Source organism: Elephantulus edwardii, unplaced genomic scaffold (genome assembly GCF_000299155.1).
Source record: "Elephantulus edwardii isolate Elephantulus edwardi_28Jun2011 unplaced genomic scaffold, EleEdw1.0 scaffold00095, whole genome shotgun sequence".
Lineage (NCBI taxonomy): Eukaryota > Metazoa > Chordata > Mammalia > Macroscelidea > Macroscelididae > Elephantulus > Elephantulus edwardii.
In genome coordinates, this window is record NW_006399845.1 from 90615 (window position 1) to 117233 (window position 26619).

General features: G+C 36.4%; 1 protein-coding gene across 1 annotated transcript in view; it reads right to left on the bottom strand.

Annotated features, from left to right (window-relative positions):
• The window catches only part of TCERG1 (transcription elongation regulator 1), a 54567-nt gene that overhangs the window by 8449 nt on the left and 19499 nt on the right, over positions 1 to 26619 (bottom strand). The window contains exons 7-18 of the mRNA XM_006891193.1: positions 25324 to 25386; positions 24003 to 24203; positions 22939 to 23051; positions 20870 to 20958; positions 17300 to 17460; positions 16099 to 16155; positions 15906 to 15972; positions 13977 to 14112; positions 13071 to 13160; positions 9003 to 9121; positions 5212 to 5362; positions 9 to 113 (exon numbers count right to left, since the gene is read on the bottom strand). Coding sequence (XP_006891255.1) covers positions 9 to 113; positions 5212 to 5362; positions 9003 to 9121; positions 13071 to 13160; positions 13977 to 14112; positions 15906 to 15972; positions 16099 to 16155; positions 17300 to 17460; positions 20870 to 20958; positions 22939 to 23051; positions 24003 to 24203; positions 25324 to 25386 — 1352 coding nt within the window. The remainder of the gene's footprint in view (positions 1 to 8; positions 114 to 5211; positions 5363 to 9002; positions 9122 to 13070; positions 13161 to 13976; positions 14113 to 15905; positions 15973 to 16098; positions 16156 to 17299; positions 17461 to 20869; positions 20959 to 22938; positions 23052 to 24002; positions 24204 to 25323; positions 25387 to 26619) is intronic.

Genomic DNA, 26619 nt, shown 5'->3' on the forward strand with positions numbered 1-26619 from the left:
CTATCCACTGCTTTGTATCGTGGATCACTTTCTACTTTGTCTTTTACCTTGCTCCATCGAGACTGACTGTCCAAGTGATGATTCGATAACAGTTCAAAGAAGTCAGATTTAATCTGTATTTAAAACAAGTAGTAGTGATAGGAAAATTAAATGTTATGGGGAGGAGGGAATCCAGTAATATGTATCTTAAAAATGAGAACAGTAACATTTCAAACTTCTAAAATAATTTGTCGCTTAACACCAAGATGGTAATAAATAACTTAGCTCAAAAACATGACAATAAGTTTCATTTGCTAAATTAAACATATAACTGAACTCATTCACTGCAAACAAAATTCTACTGACAAAGATCTAAAATAGCCACTCAGGCGCTCTGGTGGCCTAGTGGCAAGGAGCTGCAACTACAATCCCAGAGGCGCACGGTTCGAATCCACCAGATGCTCTGCCGGGGAAGGAGGGACAATCTCCTCCTGTACCGGTCAGATCTGATTTGACGGTACACTAACACAAAAATTTAAAAAACAAACAAACAAACAAAAAAAATAAAATAGCCACTCAAAATAGGGTAAAACATTGTATTTTAATAAATTACAATGCTTGCAACTCTGTTGTTATATATTTATTTATGGCTCTAACTGATTATTACTAAAACTTAATCTTTCCTGAACTTGTTAGCCATTGTTGTTGTTATGTGCCATCGAGTCGTTTCCGACTCATAGCGACCCTATGCACAACAGCCCTAAACCCTGCTCCATCCTGCGCCAACCGCATTGCCTCTGACACACCCATCCCGATTACCCCAGTCACTGAATCAATCCATCTCATAGAGGGTCTTCCCCTCCTGCGCTGTCCCTCCACCCTCCCAAGCATGATGTCCCTCTCCAAGGACCCGTCCCTCCTGGCAACATGTCCAAAGTATGTCAGATGAAGCCCCAGAATCCTTGCCTCCAAGGAGTAGCTTGGTTTAATCCTCTCCAAGATGAATCTGTTTGTTTTCCTGGCAGTCCATGGTACATTCAGTACTCTTCTCCAGCACCACAGCTCAAAAGCATCCACTCTCCTTCTGTCCTCCCTAGTCACTGTCCAACTCTCTGATGCATAACAAGCGATTGCAAATACCATGACCTGTATCAGGCGCACCTTAGTCTCCAGAGAGACACTGTTGCTCCTGAGTACGTTTGAGAGATCCCTAAAGGCAGACTTTCCCATCGCGATACGCTTTTTGATTTCCTGACTGCTGGTACCAAGAGTGTTAACTGTGGAGCCGAGCAAAGTGAAGCTGTGAACACTCTCAATCTCTTCATCATCCATCCTGACGCTGCCAAATGGTCCAGTGGCGAGAATCTTTGCCTTCTTGACGTTGAGCCTTAGTCCATACTGAAGGCTGCAGTCCTTGACCCTTCGCAGCAAGTGCATGAGGTCCTCCTCAGTTTCAGCAAGCAAGGTTGTGTCATCTGCATAACAGAGATTGTTGATAGATCTTCCACCAATCCTGATGCCACAATTCTCCTCATAGAGCCCAGCCTCTCGGATAATCTGCTCTGCATGCATGTTGAAAAGGTATGGAGACAGGATGCATCCCTGGCATACACGCTTCCCTATTTTGAACCATGCAGTGTTACCCTGCTCTGTTCTGACTATTGCCTCTTGGTCCAAGTATAGGTTTCACATTAGCACAATTAAATGTTCTGGGATTCCCATTCTTCTCAGAGTCAGCCACAGTTTGTTATGATCCACACAGTCAAATGCCTTTGCATAATCAATGAAACACAGATAGACATTCTTCTGGTATTCCCTGCTTTCAGCCAAGATCCATCTAACATCAGCAACGATATCCCTAGTACCACGACCCCTTCTAAACCCAGCCTGGACTTCCGGCAGTTCTCTGCTGATGTGCTGTTCTAATCATTTTTGGATGATCTTCAGCAGAATCTTGCTTGCATGTGAAATCAATGACACTGTTCTGTAGTTTCCACACTCAGTTGGGTCACCTTTCTTTGGAATGGGAACAAATATAGATCTCTTCCAGTCAGTTGGCCAAGTGGTTGTTCTCCAGATTTCTTGGCACAACTTGGTGAGCACGTCCAGGGCAACATCTGTTATCTGAAATACTTCAATTGGTATACCATCTATTCCTGGGGCTTTAATTTTTTGCTATTTCCTTCAAAGCAGCTTGAACTTCTTCCTTCATCACCATAGGCTCTTGCTCATATGTTATTTCTTTAGAAATACATACATATATCAGAATATAAAGATTTATGAGATAACACACTTAAATGAAGTATCAAGTTAGGAACATTATGTCAAATGTGTTAGATAATATTAATTTTTTAGTATCAAATAGACTAATACTTAATACTTTGCTCTCAAGTTGTATGTTTTTTTAAAACAGAATAAAGCATTAACTTCTCTATACCTTTATGAAGCTCTAATTCCAATTAAATATAATCTTGCTGACACTGCATTACATTCTTATCATGCAACATATCTAATCCAACTAAAGTCACTCAAGAAAGGATTCTGAATCTGTCAAGAACCTGTTCATCACAGGGATTAAACACACTGTTGCCCAACTCAACAAGGAAATGAGAAGCAAGCAATGGCTTCAAAATTCAAAAAGAAATATTTTCCTCTACTCATTCCAATCCTATCATTTCTTCTTGTAATCTCACTTTCCATAAAAAATTAAAAAGGCTGGCTGATGACCATTCCAGACAATTTATATTATCTGAAAGAAATAATTTGTCAGAAAATTTTTTTAAAAGTTTATCAACTATGGATTTCTTCAACACTGAAGTGATTAAGACATCACTTGATGTAGTGGTGTTAACTAGTCTGTTTGTTTGTCTCTTCTACTTTGTACATAACATGACTCTCTAAAAACCTAGATGTACTGGGTAATATAAAGCTCTGGTGGTCTAGTGGTAAGAAACTTTGCTGCAATCCCAAAGGCATGCAAATGGTATAATCTACCAGTTGCTCTGAGGGAGAAGAATGGCCAATCTTGCTCCTGGGCAATTTATTGCCTCTGAAAAACTGCTGGACAGTGAGGCTATGAGTTGGCTCTGACTCCACAGCATACAGTAACAACAACTGGGTAACGAGATTAAAAACGTATAAAACTGAGTTAAACAATTTTGCAGAGTAAATGAACACTGTCAAGTAAGATGTTTGCAAGCCAATTCCAAATATCAGATATAAAGTATATAAATTCAGGATTATACAGTTTTTTAAAGGTATAATATGTAAACAAGGGAGCTCTGATGGTCTAATGCTAATGAGTTGCTCTGCAAATCCAAAGACAGGGTTTGAATCCTATAGCTGCTCCACAAAAAAAGAACATTATCTTTATTATCTGAAAACCTCCAGGAGGGTCAGCTGTGTTATCAGTTCTGAATAAAATCAAACTTTAATGTCTATCCACTCTGGATACTGCCATGAAATGGCTAAAAATGGCTTACTAGAGCTGTTATTTATATGAGAAGACATACTTGACATCTGTTTAAATAGGGGGAAATGGAGGCATCATTTACATGTAACTACAATTCAGGCATTAGTCCTTATTTCCTCCTCTCCAAAAAAGAGAGTATCTAATTATCTAAGCTACTTTGTTTAATAGTAATAAAAACTCAACTTAATGTAGGACAGCAAAAACAGCTAAATTTGTTTAGCAGGAAATAATGTCAACAGGATGTACTTGTCAAATGTTGCTCCAAATAGGAAGTTAACTGAAGTCTAACTTAAATATTGGCTACTATATTTTATAAATAAAAAGTTCTCGGTTTGGCAAATACCAGTCTAGTAAAAAATATGTAGATTTTTAGAAGACTTTAGAAAACAGAAAAATCTATCAGTGACACTACATGAAAATGATCAAAGCTGTCTGCCTGAACACGACTAACTAAGGAGGGACGGCACCAGAAATCAATGTTCTTCATTAGATTTTTACACTCAGAAAGGGGGACTGTTTTTAAACCTTCACTATTTATTTAACTATTAATGTCACAAAGATCAGTTAAGAGACTCAAAAATCAAGGGGAAAATAAAAAATCCCACATTTGTATTGTTACTAATCTTATAAGCTAATTGCACAGTTAAAATGAGATTTAAAACAAATGGACCAAAAAATGCTGGTTAACGGTTCAGAAGAACAAGCACCAAGTGAAAATCAGGGAGGAAAGTTACAAAACTTCACTAATCAAATACTGTTTAGAATGTGAACATAAAGTGTATTATGTTTAAAACATAACATTAAAGATTTTTGCTTTGACTATATACTTAGTAACTAATTTTTCAATCTCAAAACAAATTCAACTTTATTACACTTATTTATATGTAATGTGTATTTCTTTCTTAATATATTCTGGGTACAATTTTCATCACTGCCGAATTAAACAAAAATAAAAATAAAGTACAATCTACAGGAGACTACCATCACCACAAAGAGGAAGCCAACTGTTTCCTCACCAAGGAATCCTGTAATACTTCACATGTCAGCGATCGGAAGCTATCAGAGTTAAATGACCGACAAGCTGCACAGTACGAAACTGTAAGGTCTATCTACTTATTCATATACAAAATAATTAGAGAAAGACTAAAATCATTAGAAGGACATTATTTCAAACATTCAGTATTTCACAGGCCAAAAACGATTAGGCTCCTGAGGTTATCTGTTTACAAAGCATTTGTGGGGGGCACTAAGGAGAATGCCTGAATGTTTTGATGGTTCACACACTTCTGGAGCCACTTCCCTGCCAATTTGCCTCCCTAGTGGTGAGCTCCTCTCCATTCCTGACAATGCTATTAAATGACATTTGAAATCATTAATCTTTAATAGCTGACCTTTAATTCTGAAAAGCAGTAATTTATATGTAAGATATGTTTACTAAAAGATTAGAAAGTCACTAAAATGCTAGCTTTTAGTGGAGAAAAAAGATAAAGCAGCACTTTGAAATTTTAATGTTACCTCCTAGAAAAGATCTTCAAATATCATTGCCACCACTGAGCAGAGACTAACTTCAATCTGCACGGTTAAGCAAATTATGGAAATAGCGACGCAATTAACAATTTTTAAAGTAAACTTAAATGGTCAGATAGTAAATGTTAATACTATTAGCTATGCCTATAAATGAGGTTAGACATGCAGCAGTTGCTCAGTGCCTTCCCATTCACTTGGCCAATAATTACATCACTGGCACCGAAACTACTTACCTTCTCACCTCTGGTCTTGGAATCTTCTTTCTCTTTCTTCCTTGCAGCAGCCACAAATTCATTAAATAAGGCCTCTCGATCTTTCATCTTTTCAATTGCTTTGAATCTTGAATCTTTAGCATGCTTGGCTGCAAATTCACTGAAAGTAGCTCTGTAAAAATGCAAAATGTGCTAATTTTGGTTATTTCTGCTTGTAGAAAGACATAGTATATATTATCAGTGATACAGAATATGTGTTAATTCCATCAGCCCCTTAACACGCTGCCGCACTTTTAAATTGACAACCATGCTTAGAAACACGTATTTTTTTTTCTGTATTACTGTCATTTGCAGCAACATGTTAAAGAGACACCAAGATAGAGATAAATCAACTATACAAAGTAAAGATGGGGTTACAGATTTGCATGTTATCAATATGATGGTGGTTACTGTTAATATATCCTCAAGTTTAAACTGCTAACACTTCCAGCTAGTGTTCAGCAGCATTAAATCACACAGAAGTATGCCCATCTTTCTCAGACCATGCTGCTGGTAGATTCAAACTGTGTACATATGGGTTGGCAATGTAAAACATTAGACCACTAAAGCACTTATCAGTATGGTAATGGCTTTTGTTATGTTCTACTGAATCTACTGGGACTCAAAGTGACCCTAGGAGCATTAGATCTGAACCTTGCCCTATCCTGGGCCGCCATCATGTTCCTCACGTTCTCTGATATATTTGAGCCCATGGCTACTATCACTATCTCAATCCATCTGGTTCAGTCTTCCGCTTCTGCAGAACCTCCCCCATTCCAAGTGTGATGCCTTTTCCAAAGACCAGCCCCTCCTAACAACATGCTCTAAGGAATACCTAGATTGTACTTTCTTCAAAACATATGTGTGTCCTCTTGTCAGTCCATGGGATATTCAACACTCTCCTCCAACACCACAACCTACAGGCATCAACTCTTTTGTCATCCTTCATCACGGTACAAGTTTTGCATACATACCAAATAAATTTTAAACTGACATCACTGCTTTTTAGCCCTTTGAAGAGGTCCCAAACAACAGATTTTTCTCAATGCAACTCATCTTTTGATTTCTTGACTGCAGTTGTTTTTGTAAAGCCAAGTATAATGAAACTGTTGACAATTTCAATCTTTTCTCCATCTATCATGATGTGGTCTATGGCTACGTAGTAGTTAGGGTTACTGTTTTCTTGATGTTAAGATGTAATTCAGTGATCAGGCTTAGCTTTTAAACTTGGGAGACTGTGGTGTCACTAGTCCCGAGTAGATTTGACCTGTAGCCAAAGTGACAGAGCTGGTTTGCAATGACCATCAGGAGAAGGTCCACATTAAGTACAACATTGATGACACCACTGGAGATCTTATGAAGCTCAATGCAGCCTTCCTACGAAGATGGCGCCGAAAGCGAAGGAAGCCCCTGCCACTCCCAAAGCAAAGGCATTAAAGGCCAAGAAGGCAGTCCTGAAGGGCATCCACAGCCAAATAAAAAAAGAAGATCCACATGTTACCCACCTTCCGGTGGCCTAAGACACTGAGACTCCAAAGGCAGCCCAAATACCTCCGAAAGAGTGCCCCCAGGAGAAACAAGCTTGACCACTATGCCATCATCAAACTTCCCCTGACCACTGAGTCAGCCATGAAGAAGATAGAAGATAACAACACACTTATGTTCGTTGTGGATGTCAAGGCCAACAGCACCAAATTAAACAAGCTATAAAGAAGCTCTATGACACTGATGTGGCTAAGGTCAACACTTTGATTAGGCCTGATGGAGAGAAGAAGGCCTGTGTTCCACTTGCTCCTGACTGATGCTTTTGATGTTGCCAACAAAATTGGGATCATCTAAACTGAGTCCAACTGGCTAATTTTAAATATAAATTTTTCTCACCAAAAAGAAAAAAGAAAAAGAATCTCACTGCAGCCCAAACTGGCACTTGATGGAACAAAAAAAAAGTGTCCTTAAGAAGTGGTACACCTTTTTCAAGGACCACATGTGTTTGAGAGACTATGAAATCCATGATGGATAAATGAACTTGGATCTTTATTACCAATAAGACAGAATTTTTTTCTTTTCTTACCCTTCCCTTCCCAACCCCCCGCAACACTATCCACACTGGCATGGACACTTATTTTTAAAAATATTAATAAAAGCTTAGATGCTGGGGTGATGGGGGAGATGTAATTCATATTGAAGGCTATATAGTCTTTTCTTTCTGCAGCAAGAAAGTCCTCCTACATTCAGTGAGCAAGGGTGTGTCATCTGCGTAACAGAGTATTGAGGAATCTTCTTCCAGCTCTGATGCCATATTATTAATCATGAAATTCAGTTTTGTTCAGCATACAGATTAAACAGGCATGGACAAAGTATACAGCCATGACATACACATTTGTTAATTTTAAACCATGCAGTGGAGAGAATAAATCTCATCCTCTGGTGGATTAGTGGTAGGAGTTGTACAGCCAACCCAAAGGTACATAGAGCTCTGATCGACCAGTTGCTCCACAGGAGAAATACACGCAATCAACTCCCATGTGATTTACTGCCTCTAAAAATCCTCCAGAGGGTTAGCTATGCGTTGTTTTCAGAGCAATGGTACATAACAATAACAACATCCAAAGTCCATACATTTTTAATAAAATACCAAGATATATGAGAACAATAAGTTAACGTTTGAAGAGAATTAAGAGTCTATTTTCTTCGTATGATGAGCCAGGCTCTTATTTCTAGTAATGATGAAATAACTCTTACTGAATTACTGGGCAAAATACATGAGCAAATAATTCTAGGTCATGTACAGGAAGAATAAAATTTTGATCTCTGAAAGAAGGCAAACTCATCAAGTCCCACCATTCACTTCCTAGAGTTAGCTTTCCAACTGTGGTATGCAGAGCCAGTCTATGCAGAGCAAATGTCCCACTATGTTCAGCATGTAGTGCCAGCAAGTTGAGTGTAACTCACAGAGATCCAGTGGACAATGGGTCTCAACGCTGCCCTATCCTGTTCCATCCTGACCATCTCTGACATACTCAAATAAGAAGTTATACAACTGGGGATTTCACAGGACATACATAAAAACAGCCAGTAATTATTGTTACCTTATTCATGTTATTCTGGTCTGTGCGTTGCTGTACAGAGGTAACTCGTGGTTGCTGTGATGCTGAAGCCTGTGACAGTGATGTGCCAATCGTGGTGATGGGCACCAATGGTGGACAGTGTTGGCTGGAGCTTCCTGACTAAATCAAGCCTGGAAGCAGGAGCGGCATCCACTTCCGAAATGGCTTGCCTCTGCAAACTCTATGTACGAACAGTGCTCAGGCTGTTTGTTCATAGGGTCACTATGAGTTGTCTATGACGCGACAGCATTAAACAACAACATTCATGTTATTATAATTTAAGACACACAGTCTCATTTTCTTCACCAATACATATTAATATCTGCTGGCAAATGCCAAACAAACCTTATCTGGACACTTGGGGAAAAAATTCATAAAGGTCTTCAGCCACTTCAATTGCATCCCAATATTTTTACACTTCGGCTTATTATGTATAAAACTTTAGGGAGACAGGCACAAGTTTATTGAGCTGTACCAATTTCTAGGGAAACAAACTTTAGGAAACATTTAAAGTACCTTTCCTGAAAACAAGAACATCACATAAAACGCACTTTTGATTGTGCTAAAAAAAACAGTAAGAATGAAGGTTAAATAAGAAGTTTTCATTTCCTAGGAGAATCTGTTAAGGAGAAAATGTATACATCTGTTGGTATCTTAGGATCATACCTTGGATTAAACTTTGCTTCCTCCATCATTTTTTTGAAATCTTCCTTGGCTTGCATTATTTTGTTTTTCTTTTCTCTCCGTTCTTCCTCTGCCCTGGTCTTTACATACTGATCAAACACCTTTTTTGAAAAACAAACAAACCACAATTTCAAGTCAGTCATTCATATAGATATCTTAATTAATTAGCAACAAGACCTAAAAAACTTTATGTAAATAAAACAGCTACAGCTAGGTTTTACCACATCTCAAACACAAATGGTTATCTCAGAGAATTAGAATGGCCAAACCAACAGCATTTTCTACAAATCATGGTTTTGTATCAACAGCTGTGGAACTGTCGGATACAAAGCATGACAATGAGGCCCTCACGGTGGAAAGCATTCAAAATAGGACTGGGGAAGAGTTGCCTCCTCACAGCAGGGTCGAACTTAAGAGGGCCCCAATGAAAGATTTTTCTTTTGCATATACGGCAAGACTCAAAAGCAGGAAAAAACAGAGAAAAATATCCATTCATAACTGGAACATGGAATGTACTAAGCATGAATAGACTAAGTTGAACTTGTCAAAAATGAAATGGAACATATAAAGATCAACGTATTAAGTACTACCAAGCTGAGATGGACTGTTATTGGCCATTCTCACCAACCAATCATAAGATCTACTATGCGTTGAGGAACAAAGTGAAAAGTAATAGTGTGTTATATTTGTCATCAAAAAGAACATTTCAAGATCTATCCTGAAGTATAATACTGTGACTGGAACAGAACCATACGCACACAAGAAACTACACACTTGTTAATACAACTCTAGTTCAAATATATGCACCAACCACTAAAGACAGAGATGAAGAAATTGAGCACTTCTATCAAATTGTTGTCTGAAATTGACCTATCATATAATAAAGATGTATTAATAATAATTGCTATGTTAACCTCTCTCTCAATTTTACTCAAGTTTTTATTAAAAATGGAAGTGTTTAATTTCTTTTTAAATGTTATGTTATCATCATCAGATTATAAAATGCAGATCTAAAGGTTCCTGAATCAAGTGAGATGAAAATTAGATTATATAGTATTTTTAAAAAGAAAACAGCATCCACCAGATGCTCTGCCGGGGAAGGAGGGACAATCCCCTCCTGTACCTGTCAGATCTGATTTGACGGTACACTCAAATAATAAAAATTAAAAAAAAACAAACCAGCAAAGACTATTGTACTTGAAATGCATATATTTAGATTTTAAATTGTAACAGGTGGCAAGCTTTGTTTATATAACTACTAAAATACTTATGTGAAACATTATGTCGTCTGTTCATAAAAATCCATGTTTAATCTGCATGATTGTATTAACGGTTTACTGTTCAAAGTGGCTTTCCTAGTCATTGAGTTTTGACTCTCTCATGGTGGGAAAATACAGAAAGGGTGTATTAGCATATTCACAAGGGAATGGCTAGTCTTGCCATTAAATTGAGTGGATCCGGCAGCAGAATTTGAAAATCTGACAACCAGCAAAGCAGCAAGGGAATGCAGCCACAGCAGATAACCAGAAGCCTGGCATGAGATGGAGCAGACTGCCAATGGCCCGGAGCTAAAACCCTTTTGTGCCCCAAGTTTGTTGGAGAAATCAGAAGAGAGCTTTAAGTGACAGGACTGAGAGCTAACACTGGCCTAAAATCATACAACTCAAGGCTGAGGTCCCTACAAGTACATTCTGGAAGCTGTTCTGATTTAAGGAGTGTATCTTGCTGCCAACCTGAAGTCTTCCTAATATGATTCTGTGTGGTCTGTGAGCTATCACGTCAGATTTGGGGCCCAGTAAAGCAGTAAGATTGGTGTTGGAATGAGTATGAGTATAAAGAATTGTGGGAGTGTTGGGGACATGTCTGACCTCCTGAGAATTAGTTTTGTGTTACTGATGTTGTTGACAGAGATAGTGTCCCTTCGTGAAGTTGGTAAAAGACAGATATACCATCTCCACATAGCCTGCGCTCTTTTTACATGTATAATCACATAAACCATGGAATTACTCCAACTATTAAATAACTAAAACGGATGATGGACACTTCTATTACAAATGAAATATTAAAGTTTATCAGTACTATACTATGTATCTCAACATACCAATTTAGAGAGATCAGCACTGAGACTGGACAGAAACTGTTGGAAGTATACATGCTTCAGAGAAAAAAAGCAATGACCGTGAGTTATGTATATCACCAAACCATGGAACTTAGTGACAACTCAAATAATAAGCCAATTCCAGTTTGTGCTGATACCACCAGAAGAGACATGTTTATTAATTTTATCTATACTTAGTGAGTTTTCCTTTCCTTTTTTTATTAAAAAAAATAGTTATTTTAAAGGAAGCTACTTAAGTATGAATTTTGCATGTGGCATGTATGACACACAAATTTGTCTTTACAGACATGTCACTGTGTCCATTTACAAGACACACATAGTTTGTATACACTGGCATACCATTCTTGAGAATGCTAAAAATCAAAATTTTCAATAGTGGTCCTCATCCTCCTTTTTTTATAGGTCTGTGCCTTTTAATTATTTTACTCTAAATTTACATAATTTTCCCAATGAAAAAATCAATGTTGTTGCTGTTGTTATGCGCCATCAGGTTGCTTGTGATTCATAGCGACCCTATGTACAAGAGCTCTAAATACCATTCTATCCTATGCCAACCTCGCCATCTCAAACACACTCAGTCCCACCACTCCAGTCACAGAATTGATCCATCTCATCGAGGGTCTTCCTCTCCTGCACCGTCTCTCCACTCTCCCAAACATGATGTCCCTCTCCAAGGACCAGCCCCTCCTCGCAACATGCCCAAAGTATGTCAGATGAAGCTTCAGAATCCTTGATTCCAAGGAGCATTCTGGCTTCACCCTCTCCAGGACAAACGTGTTTGTTCTCCTAGCAGTTCATGGTATATTCAACACTCTTCTCCAGCACGACAGTTCAAAGGCATCAGTTCTCTTTCTATCATCCCTATTCACTGTCCAACTCTCCAATGCATAGCACATAATTGCACAGACTATAGCCTGGATCGGGTGCACCTTAGTCTCCAGCCTGACATCGTTGCTCTTCAGTACTCTTTGAGAGGTCCCTGATAGCTGACTTTCCCAATGCAATTTGTCTCTTGATTTCCTGGCTGCTGCTACTAAGAGGGTTGACTGTGGAAACTAGCAAACTAAAATTGTTTAACTATCTCAATTTCTTCACCATCCATACTGATACTACCAATTGGCCCAGTGGTGAGAATCTTTGTTTTCCTGACGCTGAGCCTCAATCCATATTGGAAGCTGCAGTCCTTGACCTTCTGCAGCAAGCGCTTCAGGTCCTCCTCAGTTTCAGCAAGCAGGGTTGTGTCATCTGCATAACGCAGGTTGTTGATTATTCTTCCACCATCCTGATGCCCCATTCCCCCTCATACAGTCCAGCATCTCGGATGATCTGTTCTGCATACAGATTGAGGTATGGAGACAAAATACATCTCTGACGGACCCCTTTCTTGATTTTGAACCATCCAGTGTCTCCCTGCTCTGTTCTGACGACTGCCTCTTGGTCCAAGTACAGGTTTCGCATTAGCATGATCAAATGTTCTGGGATTCCCATTCTTCTCAGAGTCAGCCATAGCTTGTTGTGATCCACACAGACAAAAGCCTTTGTGTTGTCAATGAAGCAGATACACATTCTTCTGGTGTTCTCTGCTTTCTGCCAAGATCTATCTAACATTAGCTATCATATCCCTAGTACCACGACCTCTTAATTGGAAATTAATGTGAAAGAATAATATGGTATCAAAATCAATGTGTATAAAGTATCAGTACAAAATGTTTACGGTCAATGTACGGTCATGTGCACAGGTCAAAAGTACCCAAATTATTTCTGAGCTGGATATACCAACACATAAAGGATGACTGTGTTTACTCTAAACCATGAGACTGTTCTTGAAGAGTTGTGACAGAGAAGGGGAAAAAGGTAATTAATTCATTAAAATTTAAAGATTACCCTGGAAATAAATATTCATTTCCCAAATAACGCTATTTTCCTTTTACCTGTTTTCTCTCTTTAGGATTGAGAAGTAAGTACCGAGGATCGAATACTATCTTGTGCAACTCTTTCTCCCACGTTGAAAAGGCAGACACCTTTAAAATAAAAAATGTATTGCCTCATAAATAAATTTGCTCTAAAAAAACAAAGGTTACATACTTTTACTTGAAATCTACAGGACATCTGTATATAAAAAGGAAGCAAAATAAAAAGCATAGTGAAGCTTCCATCATTAATAAATGACAAGCAGTGGGAGGTTAGTTACAGCAAATTTCCACACTAATTGGCTCTGAAGATCTAGCTCTGAATTTTTATAGGAATAGCACACTTAATTACTCATTAAAATAACCACTACTGTGTGACATTTTAAAAATCAATACACCAGAAAATGTCTTGAAAATGTTTTGATTTCCCATGCTTGCAACAATTTTGTATACAGTGCTGCGCTTAAAAATAGAACAATTTTAGTCATTCAAATGAATTTTTTGCTTATAACCGAAAGGTAGAAAACCATTTTTAGGTTATATGTTATCAGATCACAGTAACACAAAATATATTTCTCCTTTAACCAAAAGTCATTCTGAAAATATTAAAGGAAGAATCTTATATACCTTACCTATCCCAAGAAGTCCACCATTCTGTAATGTTAAAGGCTTGTCTTAAATTACTCACCAAAATTTAATGATTCAATAAATGTTAAATGTTATTTGTACTTAAAAGACTAGTAAAACGGCACCAACTGTGTTAAGATTAGCCATGAAAAACGTGGTTTCAATAAATTTACAATAATAGGCTTCCCTTGTCTTCCCCCCCCCAAACTGAGCACTAACCTTAGATATGACCTTTTAGCAAGACATATTTATATTACTTATACAAAACAGAAATATCTCCCCCAAAGATTGTTTGCTGACCCCTCTCTCTAGCAGCATGTCCTTGAACTGCTTCATTCGGGCCTCCAGAGGGACAATGGCCCTTTCTCGGGCAGCTTTAATTTCAGCTTCCATGGCAGCTTCCTTCTCTGAATCAATGTCTTTATTATCATCTCTCCTACAAAAAATAAAACATCAACTCAGAAAATACGAATAAAAAAATCTTGAAAAAAACTAATGTACCTTTCAAGACTTACTAGTGAGCAGTAAATTTTTTGTAAAAACAAATTATATTGAGGGTTTAATGAACCCTAAAGGATAAGCAACTTTCCCATTAATAAAAGTAATAAAGTTACAGTAAGCTTCAGAATTGTTACAATGGCTACAATTAAGGGAGAAAAATATTTAAGGTGCTATCTCCAAATGACACTAACTGATACAAAGTAAACTAACCTTCTTGTTGTTGTTGAGGTTATAGAGACCCTACATACAACAGCTCTGAACCTTATCCTGAGCCTGCCTTGCTAACTGACCTACCCCCATTAACCCAGTGTATCATGTCAATTCAAACTACTCTACATTTTAAAAAGTTGTTTAAAACTGTACTAAAAACTCAATTGGCATAGCATAAGTTTCTTGAGCTAAAAGGCGAAAACCAGCATTTTCCAAAACATTTTACATTTTAAATATACATTTTAAAAAATCTAATAAAAATGGAATGAATCTCAGTAATCTGAAATATATACTCTGAAAAAAATAAATCACCTATAAACTTGGTCATGTGAGATACACCTTACCTACCTGACATGTTAATTACTCACTTTCTAGGTAATAGGTTGAGATTTAAGTTGAATGCCAGGTCCCAGAGAGCAATATGGGCCCAGGAGTAGTTAGGTAGAATTAGAACTGTTTGTCAATGACTAAACTACTTCTTGTTCCTCCAAAAGTGCAAGTTTGAGCTGAGAAGTAACCCTGTTGCTGTATGATAATTAAGTGAAATTGTAAACATGAAATTGATTCACCTCTCAAAATATTTGCACTATGAAGGCCCAATCATATAAATAATCCACAGATTAATTTCTATTAAGTGTATCTGAGGAAATGTTCCAGTTTAACATCATAGGACATCCAAAATCATAATATATGAACAGAATGAATACAGTCAGTTATAATAGTTAGGAAAACAAATGTCTTCTTCTACATGGACTTTTAAAAAAGAAATACTGCTTTTATTCCAATTTATAAATATACTCATTATATTGGTAAATAACTTTAAAAGGTAAATATATAAATGAAAAGAACAGTGATTAGGGTAGATTATGAGTGGTTTTCTCCACCATAATTTAGGTGCATTCAATCTGTCCTATTTAGGTGAGGACTGTGATCAGCCAGTACTTAATAGATTCACTTTTCTTTTTCCTGCTAAATAATGGTTCCATTCCCAACAAACTACTTCTCCTCAACCCTTTCAATTAATAAAAACAAAAGTCATATTCATAGAGCATTCACACCAAACTAATATTTCCACTTAAAGCAGCTCTTCCTCAATACACTTTCCAAGCTTATGAATTCCCTTCTTACCAGTTAGTAATCATCATGTTATTACGTAAAAAATGGTCTTTATCTGGGTTTAAAGGATCTCTGTAAGATATTTGCTGTGAATTCTATTAGAAATATTTTTAAAAATATAAAATTTAATGAATAAATTTCTGAAAACAATTTCTACATCATTTGGCTCCATAACACATATCTAAGCATGTCTGGGGCCTGCCCTCCAAATCTCTATCATGAGAAGGATACCATTTCAACACTCTAAAAGCAGTATACAGTAATTATTTTAATACTAAGAGTACTTAGGAAGGCTACCATGACTTTCCTAGCACACAGTGCCTCTCTTACTTATATAATTTAATCAACTTTTGGAAATCAAAATTTGCCTGAATTATACAAATGATGTATTTATTTACTTACTTCCGCTTTTTTGCTTTAACAGGCTCTTCTTCATTCATTTCTTCCATTAATTCCTGTTCTTCTTTAACTGTAAGATAAAATTAAAATTTTCTCAAAATAAAAAGCAATAATCACATTTAAGCATTATTTTTTTCTATTAACCACTACCAAACACTAGCTTTAACAGTATTAAAAAGAAACTTCATTCACTCACTTGCACTCATAGAAAACTGCCATTTTTGGATTGACAGCATTGCTGGGTTCGGGTGCCCTGGCAAAAATAGTTCAGATATTGTTAAGAATTTTTGTTAAGATTGTATTTTACAATCTCTTCTTAAAAAATACATTATTTGTATAAAATATCCACCCCTTAATAGCCACTCAATTATAAGACATTATGTAATAATGTACCACCTCTATGCAACATTTACATTAATTTTTAACTTCATTTTGAAATGTTTATTACTGAAATCTTATATTTAAAAATATATAAAGTTTACTTGATTGAGGCTTTACAGTGCCTTTTTATAATACATGTTAATGTATACATCAACAAATGGGCCAAGTATTTAAAAACAGATTAAGAAAACAAAAACAAAAACAAAATATAGCTTCTTGACATCATTCAATACTATGGTTATAAACTATTATTAATAGCATACCTATAAAAGAGATATTGCTGAAAGGGAAAAACTGGTGCCTGGAACCTTCAACACCCGAAAGGCAAAGTTTCACTGATTTGGAAATCACTTGTAAGCAGAAAATGTTAGTACCACATATATGCAATCCATAATAATTTCTCAATTATTATAAATGACATATATAAAGGTTTGTTTCTTAAATGACTCATTTATCAAAAGGATTTCTATTAAAACACAAGTATTTCAACACAAGGGTAAATTATAAGAAATATGCAATGCAAATTACACAAATATGTATGCTGATTGTATAATATTGGAACGTTGTCTCAAGATAAGGTAGATGCCTCTATAGTCTCAGAAAGGACTTATCTATCTTCCCTAACTTTACTTGAAAACTGCATCATTATATTGAATAAAGAAAAAGATATACTCTACACAAATTTGATTAGTTAAGAAAATATCTCACTAGTCATCAAAGTTGCTGGAAGTTTACTGAAAAGTACTTTTAATATTACTGACAGACATCAGGAAAGCTTCAATAGTACCAATTCATCATGCACTAACTATGAAAATATTGATAAAGAGAATTTCTTAAAAAAATTTCAAAAACACATTTTACAAAAAATAACTTTATCCAGATTTTTAATAATTTTCTGTCTCTACTAGTGAGCCCAAACTAGCACAACCATCTATTTTTCCAGTTCACAAATTACTTATATTCCTTGAAACTCTCATTGTCTATAATAAAGGGTAAACTCATAATTTAAAACTTACTTAGTTTCTTTCCTTCTTCCATTCCTTTTTTATGAGGGGGCTCCTGAATAATTTTGTCAACATCTGCCCTTCCAATCAGATCATCAGGTCGGTCCCACATAGAAAGGCGAGTTGTAGGATTATAAAAGAAGACGCGTTCGTCACCAGTCCAAACTACACACCTAAGGATTGATCAAAAATATAACTTCCTTACATTGAAACACAAAGCGTGAGGAAGAATAGCTGGTTATTGATACTCACAAATAGAAGAAAAGTGGCTGATAAAGTTTAAAAAAAAAGTTACTTGGGAAACCAGTCAAAGTATCTGATAATCAGATGATATGGTTATTTATATAAGAGTCTACAACAAAATATTAAAATTTAATTATGGAAGTACTATATAATCTAACATTCTGAGCTATAATGACTATAACAATTAATCTCATTCTTACTTATCATCAAGTAGATTTTTCTTTTTAAAACTAGCTAATGTCAATAACAACAATTAACCCCTTGCAATAGCTGACTCCCACTCATAGTAATACTATAGATAAGAATAAAACTGACTCATAAGCTCTCTGAAGTTCTCTATCTTTTAGAGGGAGTTCTACTGAGGAACAATGATGTCAGTTTAATCTAACTGAAGATTAAAGTGTTTCTGATTCAGATGATGATCTTTTCAGTCACTTCCTATATATCCCAGAGCTGGAGACAGATAACAAAATTATTGATGCCTGTGAACTGTACTTGGAACTTAACTCCTATATATCTGGGAGCTGGAGATAAGAGAAAAAGAATGATGCCTTTGAACTGTACTTATAACTTAATAAACTTATAACTATAATTGTTGCTAGAGAACAGTACTGAATATTCTGTGAACTACCAAAAGAACAGAATCTAGTGGAGAAAGTATCGTCAGAGTGCTCCTTGGAAGCAAAGACGACAACCTTTGTCTTACATGCTTTCGGTATATTACTATGAGAGGTTATTCCTTGGAGAGGGACATCATGCTTGAAAAGGTAGAGGATCCACAAAGAGAGGAAGACCCTCAAGACCAAATGGAGTGACACAGTGAATGCAGCACTGGGCTCAATTATGTCAGAAATGCTAAGGTTGGCACAGGATAGGACAGGGTGCAAATCTGTTGTTCATAAGGTTGCTATGAGTCATAATTGACTCAAAAGCACCTAACACCAACAATTGGTGGCCTAGTGGCAAGAGGCTGCGCTACCAACTCAAAAGGCACAGGGTTACAATCCACCACCTCTTTTGTGGGAAAAAGATGGAATCTCCGTCCCTGTGAGATGTAACATGTCAGATGCTATACAATAAACTACAACTCATAGTTATCCCATGAACAACAGATCGAACCCAGCCATATCCTGCACCACTGTCACCATCTCAGATATGTTCAAGCCCACTGTTTTAGTCACTATTGTCAAGCCCTCTTGGTGACTCTTTTTCTCTTCTCCTCTGAAATCCTACTGCAGGGTCACCTATAAGTCAGTGATGAATCAACAGCAATGAGTTTGAGGGTTTTTTGGTTTTCTGTGGGGGTTTTTAATAACTGCATCAGAACCTACTTAGGACGGAGTCATAGAAAAGAAATTCTAGTGTTTAGTATACACAAAAACTACAGGAAAAACAAAGCCATTCATGAAAATAGAAAGCAGAAATAAACTTGATAGGGACAAACAGGGATAAAGGAACATTTTGGAGGTAATGAAAATTTTATCTTGAAGTGACAAGAACAAACCAAATCTACTATTATTGAGTTGATTGCAAATCACAAAGACATTAGAGGACAGAAAACATCCTCTACAGGATTTCTAAGGCTATAACTGTTTCTTCTGTACTGTGGCTAGTGAGTTCTAACCACCAATGTTTTGCTTAGTAGTCAAGGGTTAGAGTTAGAGTTAGGGTTAGGGTTAGGGTTAGGGTTAACACTTGAGGTAAAAATAAGATGACCCTTTCTGTCACCGAGTTGAACCAAAACCTAAGGCTTACTGCTCTCAGTGAGGTACTCCAAATTTCACTCCCTTTTTAAAACAGGGAGAGACTTCTTTCCAAGTGTTTAGCATTTCCTGACTTATGTTAGTAAGAGGAAATTACTCAATATGAAGATGCTATCCTACTGATTCATATCAGCTTTAAAATACCTAAGTGTGCCAAAAGAAGCAAATCCAAATAAGTCAGTCTCTGCTGAGGTGAGCTAGTGGTAAATTTGGAGTTACAAGCAGTCATAGTTCTAGGTTTTTTATTCTTTTCATGTATTGCTTTATAACAACAAATTTTAGATATATATGGCTAATTCTGGGAACAAAACAGGCTGAACACAGCTGCCTTTCCCTTATTCCTAAGGCTTATTCCTTATTCTAGACTGGGCAAGAAAACAAAAAGCAGCAGATTCTGAGAAGAATTTAGCATCCAAGGATATGTATATGTTTTAGGGAAAGAACTTCATGGCAGTATGAGATGTTCCTAATCAATAAAAGAGAAAGAAATGTAGCTTTATGCACAAAGAGAAGCTTCATATAGGTGCCCTGACAAAGAAATAGTTTGGTTCTGTAAAAGCTAGACCTTTATAACCAAAACTGAGCCCCAGCAAACCGTGAGAGAAATAAAATCCAAGTCTAAGGTCAAGGGAATCACAAAGTCATTGAGTGAGTGAGATCAGACAGAATGATACAAGCATATGTCAAATTTGAAGGATCCCTGTTGCCACAGCTTAACAGCTTCTAACTGAAAGATCAGCAGCCACTCTGTGGCAGAAGAATGAGCAGTCTCCTCCCACAGATAACAGTCTGGAAAAACTGAAGGAGTCACAATGGGTCAGAAATCACTGGTTGACAGTGGATTTGAATTTAACCCAAAGAGAAGGAAAATTATAAAGATAAATAAAACACGGAAAAACTTAAAAGCATAGCACATTGACTATGCATCCCTAGCAGTGTTGTGAGGTACCATGCAGTTAACTACAACCCAGAGTGACCCTATGAACAGAAGATCTGCACCCTGCCCTGTCCTGTGCAATCCTCATTAACTCGAATATACTTGAGTCCACTGTTAAGTAGTTTAAACAAAGAACTGAAAAAAAGAAAAATTGTCACCTAGAAACAAGGATTATATAAGCTGGAGCAAGAGAAGAGGGAGTACTGATGTGGAAAGTGGAAGGACCAAATAAAGAACAAAGATTCAGCATTTAGACAAAAAGATCTGATTTTCAGTTTTACAAATGTAATCACATACACACATATATTTTAAGTATTAAACAAAGTAAAAAATATTAATTTACTTATTAAAAAAAGTAAATTAAAAATACCAAACTGGTTCAAGTTTGTGAGTTAATGAAGCATTAATGAAGAGTACCATGAAGGAGGAAGACAATGTAGCAACTGAGTTTTAGGTCTGTTAACCTACTAGAATAAAAACCAACAAAGCTACTAGAAAAAAAGAACATGTTACAACACAGTATATACATTTTTAAAATTTCTAAAGGAAAAATCATGGAACAAAGCACAATCCTATGGGGACAATAAATAAAACCAAAAAAAAAATGCCAAAATTGATTGGTTGGAGTTCAGTACTTACCAAGGAGTACCAGGAATAGGTGTAGTAGCTACTGGTTTTGCCTTCTGGGCAGCTTTTTCTTCTTCAGTCATCTCCTCTTCTTTGGGTTCCTATGAAAATATTATTACTTCCATTAACTCATATAATGTAATTTTAAGTAAATATCCCACAAATCACTATCAGTTGCTCAAAGTACAACCTACAAAATATTTTTTACTAAAATGGGGAGGAGAAGATCAAGTGTTAGAGTAGGAATTTCTAATACTTGCCCCTAGACAGCCTAGGAAATATAATGGCATCGTACACTTCTTGATGAGGGAGAAAGATGGGCCACCTTCTCCCATAAAGATTAATAGCCTCAAAAAACTGATGTAGGTCTGCCACAGAACTCACTTGTTGGCAATGGGAGATAGAGTTTAGGCAACTTAACTGAGCAAGCAGTTAAGCACCCATCTGTGGTCAAAAAGTTAGTAGTCAGATGCCATCCAGTAGTTGTAAATGACAAAGACCTGGCAATTTACTTTAGGATTATTATCAAGAAAATCTTACTGGGGGAAAATCTACTGTCATAGGAAATGCTGTGAGTCAAATTAGATTCAATAGTACCTAGCAAAACAGCCTAATTCAACAACAGCAAAGCCAGCAGAAGCACCTCACTTCTCAGACTCTCTGATCATATCCTTACTCTTAGTTCTCCAACTAAGAATGCTAGTATAAAAATTAGAAGAGCCTTCACTTCAGGGTTTAATTTTGCTAACTTTCCCACTATTAAGGCATGGTAACTGTTGGTCCCTTACTGACAAAAAGCTTCTAAAAAGCAGAGTTCTTTTAGGAATATAGAGATCATCTGAAGTCAATAAACAACTGTAGGACAGGGCAACCATTATGAAAACTACCTCCTCCCAAGAAGGAAATGCATTTCTAATCTTAGTGTGCACTAGTCCAAAAATGCCATAATGCTTGGCTACACCTGCAGGCTGATGGCTACTGTGTTGTGAATTGGTTTTTATGCTGGGTGGTATGTTGGCATCTTGTGTCTCAAGGAGGGAAAATGTACGGAATGCTCGGGGCTCTTCCCCAAGCGGAAGTCAGTGGATGGGACTTGCCAGATGAATTGGGGTCTCTGGCTCTGAGTCCACCAGCACTCAGGCGTGCCAATATTTAAAAACAACCTAAGGCCCAAGGGCCAAATTTTAATTTATTTGGGATAAATATTCTTTTAAGTGGTACAGCAGTGATTTATTTGCTCTACTGACGCAACTTAAGAGGTGCTGTGATGATGGACAACTGTGCCATAGGTGTGTCAAACACCATAATTGGCTACCCACATAGGGAGTGTTTGGTGGAGCTCCCAGATTGATTCAGGTGTGAGGCAGGAGTGGCATCCACTCCCTAAACCACATGTCTCTGAGAAGTCTATGAACTTGAAGAAATGATGATAGTCACAGAAAGTCTTTAGGCCTTTTGTTCATCTTTTGTTCATAGGTACACATGGAGGGCCCTTGTACTTGTCTTTTGGGCCCGATAGCCTAGTGTTATTATTTTGATGGAACATTCTTCTAAGTTGTACAGCAGTCTTCTGTGTCAATTTGCTGTACTAATCTGGGTTTGCTGTGAAACTGAACCTTACAACACTGGGGGGTAAAATGCTGAAAAGGCTGCTGCCCATGGTGGACAGTATGATATGATGCTCCCAGTTTAAGACTGGTTTGGAAGCAGGAGTAGCATCCACTTTCTAAACCACATGCCTCTGGAAACTCTATGTACCTGGAGAGATAGAAAGGCTTCATTCAGGCCTTTGGTTCACAGGGTTGCTAGAGTCATGCTCGACCTGATGGCAATCAACAACAACAACAAACGGTCCAAAAGTTAAGAGACTATTCTTTCTATGGGGCTCAGTTTCATATAAAAAGCAATTTAGTGAAATTTCCAAAGGAACAAATGAATTTGAATGTCAAGAAAACCTTGCAATTTCAGAGGTCAAATGAATGCAAATTATCTAAGAATATATCAAACTGATTTTCAATTACAATTAAATTGTACCAAACAATTAATGTTTGCATTCTGATTAACAGATCAAGATGCTTTACCTCTTTTATCTCCTTTAGAGGCTCCTCTTTAGGATCCAACTCCTCTGTCTCCATCGGCAGAGGTTCTTCAGAGGGTTCTTTGATAGGCTCTTTAATCTTCTCTTCTAATTTTTCTATTAATTAAAGATAATATCAACACCTTTCATAGACTGTGCAGTTATAATACTTCTAATTCTAGTTATTAATTACACATGCTAAAAGTCATTCCTATTAATAACAATTTGAATCCAATAATACTCAAAGTAAGGATAGATGATAAAAAAAACTATGCATTTTCTTCAAACCAAAACATTTTCTTCAGGACACATACATACATGCAAGGTAAAAACTATTAATCTCAAAGAGGAGAATAATAATTACATAGTTTCTGACACCAGTAAAAAAATAGTTATTTCCTCAGATGGACAAAATAATAATAAAAGTAAAAGAAATCCTCATGGCAGAGCAGGTTAAATCCTGAACTGCAAACCAAAAAATCAGTACCCTGAATACATCTGCTGAACGCAAAGAAAAAGATAAAATAAATCTGGTTTTATAATGATTACAGCCTTGAGCACTTGTCTGCCCTACAAGGTCACTAGGATTCATCCATCAATGAATTTTTTAGTGGTGCAGTGCTTAAGCATGTGGCTACTGTCAAGCATACAATTTGAATCTGTCAGCTACTACACAAGAGAAAAATGTGGCAATCTGCCTCTAAGATTACAGCCCTAGGACAATTTTTTGGGGGGAGGCTAAGAGATAAAATCAATACAATGGCAGTAGACTTGGTTTGGTGTTGCTCAAACCAAAAACTGGCAGAAATGCAGACAAATTTATTACTCTGAAGGCATTTCCCCTCTATTTTATATGGTATCTCTGAGCCTGAACAAACTCAACAGCAATGGGTCTTTTGCTGGTTTGTATTAAGGAGAACTGGATTTCTAAACAAACAGAATAAATTCAATCCCATAGAAACAACCCAAGAACCTCTTAATTGAGAAATCCTTCAAAAGTGTTAAAAAGTCATTGGCTTAAGTATTTCAAATGCCATGCTATCTCTGAGACTATAATTCCAACTATACCTTTTTCCTTTAGTTCTTGGGGTTTCTCCCAGGTTGATTCTAATGTTCTATTGTTATAATAGTATGTCTTTCCATCTGCTGTTTTATATTCGGTCCACTCGGAAACTGCTGTTGCTCCAGCTAAGGTAGCAGGTGAAGCTGCAATAGCAACCTGGGGATGGATCATGGGTACGATAGGAGGGGCCATTCCTGGCAATACACCTAAAAGAATAAGAACAAAAAATCAGATCCAAGTAACAAATTGAAACACAAAATAAAACTTTAAAATATGTGTTTAAATCTTCCTAATAAAATACTATATTCATAAATTAGTTGGAATAAAACAAAAAAGCTATATAAATTGGCGATTTAAATATTACTGAACTTTTCTTGTTTTTCTATGCCTATCTCATTTAAGTTTCAGAACTGCAACCCAATTATCTTAAGAACTCAGAAACTTGAGCCTGAAATTTTACTATATTATAAAAATGATATATAATCTCTACTTATTAGTATTTTTATAAATTTCTCAAATTGTATGAAACCAGATTATTAAATAAACCTATTTTCTGGAGGCAAAACTAGTTTCTAGTTAATACACATAAAAAGATATGAATAAAATCCTCAGTTTTAAAATTAAGTGATTAAATTTACCAAATCTCTTTAATACTAAATAAGCCAATCAAATAGCCCTATAATTCTTTGCATAAATTACTCTTTTCTTGAAAGGAAGTAAAGCTGTTTCTTTTTTTTTTTTAAATAAAGGGCAAACTAAGGGTTTTATTTTTTTAAAAAAACAATACTATAAAATAAAGATACATGAATTTTTTAAAACAAAGAAAAAAATCAAAACCAGGTAACAACTCAAACTGTATAAATGAATTTACAATTCTGATAGATATCTAACTTCAATAACTTTAAAATATAAATTTACACTATACACAAAAATAATCACACACATATATACTCACTAGCATGCAAGCATAATCACATCACTTTACACATGGAAATGATTTTTTTATATTTAACTTAAAAACACACATCAGAAAATAAAATTAAATGTTATGAATATGGGAATGAAGTTGTTTACACTTATTACATAAATTAAGATATAAAGTGATCTGACCTTATTCGCTTTTGTGAACCAAAGAAGCTAATACTACAGGCAATCGGGAAAATTGTTGGCCAAATATGACAACTGCATTAATACTGCTCATTAAAAAGAAAAATATAAAAAAATCCACTCACTTTGGGCAAAATAAATAAATAAAAGGATAAACAACAACATTCACTACCATGCCAACTTACAGACAAAACAAACTAAGATGGTTTTAAAAATTACCGGTCTTGGTGGTAGCGACTGTCTTTACATACGGGCAGCTGACTATTTGCATCATTGCTACACCTGTAAAATGGATAAGCAAGCATATGTTGGAAAGCTGCCATTGTATGTCAGCTACCACTGGGATTCAGGGAAATAATTTACTACTACACTTTAGAATGAAAAAGACTAAGAATAATGCAAAATTTTTGTTTTACATTTTGTGGGAAGTGATGCCAAGCCAATGAAACAAAATCTGAATAACAGCGTAAATTACCTTTTATCAAACCAGCTATGACAACATTTGAAGGAGTCTCAGGAGTGTCAATTCAATAAAGGCAAGCCCCTTCATTACATTTATATAACAAGTTCTCATGTTAGGCATTTTCCCACAGGACATCCAACCCATGCTGCTGTTGCTTAGATACCAGTGAAAGGCAGATGCAGCATGACAAAGACAAAATATTAATCTCTCTTTATGCTGCTAAGTTGGAACTACACACAGGCACTAAAAACATCGGCCACCAACATGCAGAGTTGATAAGGAAAGGAAAAAGAACAAAGAGAGGTGGAGGAAAAAGAAGAACACAAAAAATGAGATAGATCGAAATATTCCAGAAGAGTATCAACTGAACTAATAATAAAATGTCCACGTTTAGTGCCTGTTCTATGGAATTCCATGGGGAACACAGGGTGGAAGCAGCCTAAAACTTGCAGTCTTTTAAAAATCACTTTAACTATCAGAGCCAATGGTGACAGAAATTTCTATCATTTAAACAGACTGAAAAAACAGCAGGCCCATTAAAGAAGGGGAATTATTTACAGGCTGTAGAAGAATAAAGATTACTCATGATGAATTGCATTGATGTGTTTTGGGAGGAAAAAGGAAACGAAAAGTGAGCAATCTGCTTAAATTGAAGAAATTCAAAACTGAAAGTGAATTTTTAAAATTTTAAGGAAAACGCTGAAACCGAATAAAGCTTAGGAGACATTATTTTTACACTGTTCCTGGAAAAGTAAATTTAGTTTGGTACCTAGAACAAGTCTTGATAATAGCGGCCAGGAAATCGAGAGACGAATTGCATTGGGAAAGCCAGCTGTGAGGGACCTCTCAAGAGTACTGAAGAGCAACGACGTCAGGCTGAAGACTAAGGGCACCTGATCCAGGCTATAGTCTTCGCCATTACGTGCTATGCATCAGAGTTGGACAGTGAATAGGGATGAAAGAGAATTGATGCCTTTGAGCTGTGGTGCTGGAGAAGAGTGCTGAATATACCATGGACTGCTAGGAGAACAAACAGGTTTGTCCTGGAGAAG